General features: G+C 51.7%; 1 gene segment (V, D, J or C); it reads left to right on the forward strand.

The window, feature by feature from the left end:
* Positions 1 to 3,521: 3,521 nt before the first annotated feature.
* LOC124974747 (immunoglobulin heavy variable 3-23-like) lies at positions 3,522 to 4,052 on the forward strand. The segment is given in 2 exon segments: positions 3,522 to 3,646; positions 3,747 to 4,052. Coding segments are annotated over 2 exon segments (351 nt in total).
* The last annotated feature ends 1,265 nt before the right edge of the window (positions 4,053 to 5,317 follow it).

A 5,317-nucleotide genomic window follows, 5' to 3' on the forward strand; every position in this document is an offset into this window, starting at 1 on the left:
AGCTGTCTACCCCTCATGATGAGGCTCTGGACACCCACACCCCACACCTAGGACTCCAAAGGGTGGAGACACCCACTCCTCCTGCAGCTGTGCATGGCCTATGGACAGGGGTGACCTGAGCAAGGTCTTGGAGAGAAAGGGCTCCCTGTGTAAAGTCCCAGGAGGGAGGGTGGTCAGCCCTGCATGGACTGTGGAAGCTGCAGGTCGGTTCTGCCACTGGCCTCAGGACCCTGACCACACTCTGTGCACAGGACCACTCTGATCCCCATGTTGCTGCAAAGTGACCTCAAGTCTGAGAAGCCCAAGACCCCTGGCTGCTGGGCAGAGGCAGCTTCAGCCTGCCTGGGTTTCCAGCCCTCTGGCTGGATTGCAGGGTCACAGAGAGAGGGACGCCCTGGGCTCTGTTCCTGCTCACGTCAGTGCCCAGCTGTCCTGAGAGTCCAGCTCCAGTCTGGGTGAGGATGGGCTTCAGCAATCTGTATACCCCAGAGTGACCTAAGCTGGTCCTGGTCATGCCGTTCAATTAAATCACTCCATGTGTTTTCACAACCTGTGTTGAGAGCTGTAGCACTGAGTCCATGTAAACTTCCATGTTACCAAGTGACAGTGCAGTTTCATATTTATCATTTTAATTCTCTAATTGTGGCTTATAGCTATGTAAGTTTGTGTTGTTCACTTTGACGTGTTCACAGTCTCATAAACATAACTTTATAGCAGAGAAGTTGCTTCCTGCCTCTCTTGTCTTCCAGACATTTTTCTACGTGGTATCATCTCTTCATTTCATTTTCTATTTTTCTTCATATTAAATGAAAAAACTGTTTTTCCTGTGTTGTATGCCTCTGATGACCAGAGAAATACCTGAATAACAATCAAACACAGACAGCTTGTGGTATTTTAGTGAACAACATGGATATTGCACCTGAACAAAGACAGAATTCTCCCAGGGGCTCACTTTCCCCAGTGGTTCAGTTCCTGCCTCCGCAGCCTCTCCTCATGTTCAGAGGTGGATGGACAGACGCAAAGCACAGAAGTCGCTTCCTGTCTCGTTCTTATGAATTCCTGTACCTACCATCATCTTCTCAACTTATATTCTGTTTTTCTTCCGACAAAGTAAAAATGCATTGATTTCCTCTGCTGAATATCTTGGAAGTATTAAGTATATGAGCCTAATAAGAGTACCTCCTACAAAATTTTGTGTGTGTTTAATTGAACAAAATGCATGTTGCATCAGATTTCAAAAACCATTTTCCCAGGGGCTCCCTTTCCCTAGTGCTTTGGTTTCTCTCCCCTTTGCCTCAATGAAACCTCAGGACTTGCTCTGGGGGCTCACTCAGCCCCTTCCTGATACCTGGTGGATGCTGGGATGATGCTCCCTGAACACAGTGGCCCTCATTGTCAGGAAGTCTGTATGGGATTGTTTAATGTGCTTTTCTGAGGACAGTATCTGCACATAGTTAAGTAGGTTAGATTAAGGATTGGAGAGTTGAATGTATTTGAAGGAACCAAGTAAACAAAGATGTGCTGTGTATTGTCTTTCACATGAGATGGTGAGTGATCATCAACATCACTAAGAATGTCAGCCTCTCTCTCCATCAGACACACAGCTGGTGATTCCAGCTGTATCTTCATAGTCACACTGAAACCCAGTCCTTGTGAGGCAGAGGACAGCACCCTGACACATGGGGGAGGGGGCCATGATGGACCAGGCTGTGCACACCAGCTGTCCATCACCTGTCCCTCCCTGGTGTTGGGAGCCCCCAGCTGCTGGGCTGCAATCACTGTGAACCACAGCCTGGCTGTGTCCACAGGTGCATGTGAGCTGCAGGGCACCAGGACAATGCCCTCTCTGCACCTGTCCTCACCACCCACCCCACCCTCACCCTCCCTGCACCTCCCCACCTCCAGGGGCCACTGGTCCTCTCTCTGTCCAGGAGGCTGATGCAGTAGCTTCCCCACATGATGCTGGTGTGGTGATGGCCTCCCTCCGCCTGACTTAGGTCAGCTAGGTCCATGTGCTCCAGGTCCATGCCCATGGCCAGGAGGGACAGGACGCCATTCTCTTTGGCTAAGGTTCATTCCTCCTCTGTGGACAGCATATTTTCCACATCTCCACTAAGGGCCACCCCTTCTCCTCCAGGTTCCACGTGCTGTGCACACTGGACAGTGGTCCTGACCCCAGTCCTCAGGCTTTCACACCCCAAGTCTCTGCTCACCCAGTCTGTGCTGCACAGGTTGGAGTCTCTTGCCTTCTGCTCTCCTAGCAGGCCCTGCAGCTGGTAGACCTAGAGGCGTGGGTCCATAGTGGGCCTTGCTTCCAGGTTCCACTAGCCATGGCCCCAGGGTCTCTTTGTAGGTGCTGCACCTGTGACAAAGCTCTGCCTGATCACCAGGGCCACCCAGGTCTTCCTCTGGACACAGATGGAAGAGGACTCACCTCGGCAGCATTGGCACCTGTGTGCCTGCAGAGTCAGTCACATGGGTGCTGCCAGGTTTGCTGCTGGAGAGATGATTCCAGCACCCAGATCAACCTGGCACAGACACTTTACCCAGTCCAGGGCTGCATCCTTAGCTGTTTACTGTGACTACCTCTGTCACCAGCTCCAGTGTGAGCTGATCCAGTCTGTGGGGCTCTGAGCAGCTCCAGAGGCTGATGATGTGCAATGAGAGAGCTGCACTGCAGCAGGTTCTGGAGACCAGGATGCAGAACTCAAGGTGCTGCTCCTGCCCAGGGCTTCCTGAGGCTGCTCCACCACATGGCAGGAAGGCAGGAGGCAGAGAGGGGCAGCTGGGCTGGATGCCGGGAGTGGGGCTGAGATCACACTGGGGACTCAGCATGCCAGTGTGGGAAGCCTCCTTATTTAACAGAATCTGACTAGGTTGAGCCACGGGACACAGAGGCCTGGCTTCTAGGAACTGCAGGGAAGTAGGTGGTGCTGCCTGGGAGTGTTTCCCTGTCTCCTTCTGGAATTTCCCCCTAATGCATGGCTCCCCTGACTCAACCCTATCTTGTCCATCACAGAAGAAGCTCCTGCTGCTCTTGCCCCTTTTACCTGCATATTATGAATAAAGCAGAGTTGGGTGACTCCGTGGTTCTGAAGAGGGCAGAGCTGGTATGGCCAGACCTGTCACATGCCCTCTCTCACAAATAAGGTACTGTCTCTTGTGTGTCATTGAGTAGGTAAGTGTTTTGGGAAATAAAAATCCTCCACCATCCTCCAGTTAACCCTCTCCTCCCCCACGTGGTCATGGCAGAGACGACCCTGATAGGCAAGGAAGTCACTCTGCCAGCCCTAGGGGAATCCAGGTGGCCTGGCCAAGGATGTGAATTGTCTCACTATTCTGGGACCACAAGGACATGCTGAGGTGACAGAGCAGCAGCCTTAAGGAAACGTGGCTGCCCATGACACTCCCACCTGCTCTCAGTGCTGCTCTACCTGGGCCTCCACCCAGAGCTGCTATAGAGCAGGAGGACTATGCAAATAGGGCCTCCCTCTGCTCATGAAAACCAGCCACCCTGACCCTGCAGCTCTGCACAGGAGCCCAGCCCTGGACTCCAGCTCATCCCACTCAGTGGTCAGGACTCAACACAGGCTGCTCACCATGGACTGTGTGCTCAGCTGGGTTTTCCTTGTGGCTGTTTTCAAAGGTGATTAATGGAGAACAGAGATCCTGAGTGTGTGAGTGGACAGGAGTGAGAGAAGAGTGGATGAGTGAGTGTCCTGACCAGGCTGCCTCTGTGTTTGCAGGTGTGCAGTGTGAGGTGCAGCTGGTGGAGTCTGGGGGAGGCCTGGTGCAGCCTGGAGGGTCCCTGCGACTCTCCTGTGCAGCCTCTGGATTCACCTTCAGTAACTACTACATGAGCTGGGTCCGCCAGGCTCCAGGGAAGGGGCTGGAGTGGGTTGCAGCAATTAGCAATGGTGGTGGTAGCACCTACTACCCAGACTCTGTGAAGGGCCGGTTCACCATCTCCAGAGACAACTCCAAGAACACAGCTGTACCTGCAAATGAGCAGCCTGAGACCCGAGGACACGGCCACCTATTACTGTGCTAGAGACACAGTGAGGGGACCTCAGTGTGAGCCCAGACACAAACCTCCCTGCAGGGTGCCCAGGGCCAGCAGGGGGCGCTCAGCACACAGGGAGCTCAGGGTCACCCAGGAGCAGGTGCAGAGGGGTTGAGGGCAGGTTCCAGCATCTGGGGCCTCTCCATGTACCAGCTTCCCAGGGGAGCTCTGTGGACATGTTTTCTGTACTAATTGGTAGCGTCTCTGAAGAGAACAATTGGGTTTTCACTTTATACTTCCTTTTTCATTCGTGCCTCATAATCATGGATGATATAGCATTTCAATTGACGTAACTGCACAGTCATGGAGTATGACCTCCTCCTCTTCCATCCCTGCCACTTCCTCTCCCTGCTCTTTACTCTTCCTCTTTGCCCTTTTTTCTTTTTTGTCCAACAGATCTTTTGTGTGTGTGTGTGTGTGTGTGTGTGTGTGTGTGTGTGTGTTTGTGGGTCTTAGGGCGGGAGTGTGGACTATTTGTTTGTGTGTGTGTGTGTGTGTGTGTGTGTTTGTGTGTGTGTTTTCCTTAGAGTCCTTTAGAGAACATAACGGACATTCACTGAGGCACCTACTGCAGGTACACAGGTAGCCTGGTCAGTTTCTTTCCTCCTCCCTCCCGTCTCCTGCCTCTCAACCTCACCCTCAATCCCCTTCTCTTCCTCCTGATCCCTCTTCTGGTTCCTAGGGATTCCTCTCAGCTGTTTTTCTCTTTGTGTTTACGATTTCATTTTTGAGTGTTTTAGTCAGATTTTTTTCACTGATCTGACTAAAGGATCTTACCAGAAAAATTTTAGGAGGAAAGGTTTATTTGAGGCCTCATGTTTTTAGAAGTCTTAGTCCATAGAAAGCTTGCTCCATTCCTTGAGGCTCGAGGTGAGGCTGAACATCATGGCAGAGGAGGTGATGGAAGGAAGCAGCTCACATCAGCGTGATCAGAAATCAGATAGTCTTCACTCTCCAGATACAAAACAGACACCCCAAAGTCATGCCCTAATTCCAATTTCCTCCAGCAACACCATCCCACTTCAGTTAATCCAACATGGGATTCACTCACTGATTGGAGTAAGACTCTTACAACCCAATCACTTCTCCTCTGAATTGTCCTGCATTTTCTCACTTGGGAGCATTTGTGGACAGCTCACATCCAAACCATAAAGTTCTGTTCCTGACTCCCCAAACTCACAACCATAGCACAAGGAAATCATGCCTTGTCCATTTTCCAGAGTGCCCATGGTCTCAGCAGTGCTGAAATTGCTC

Source organism: Sciurus carolinensis, unplaced genomic scaffold, assembly GCF_902686445.1.
Source record: "Sciurus carolinensis unplaced genomic scaffold, mSciCar1.2, whole genome shotgun sequence".
NCBI classification, from domain to species: Eukaryota; Metazoa; Chordata; class Mammalia; order Rodentia; family Sciuridae; genus Sciurus; species Sciurus carolinensis.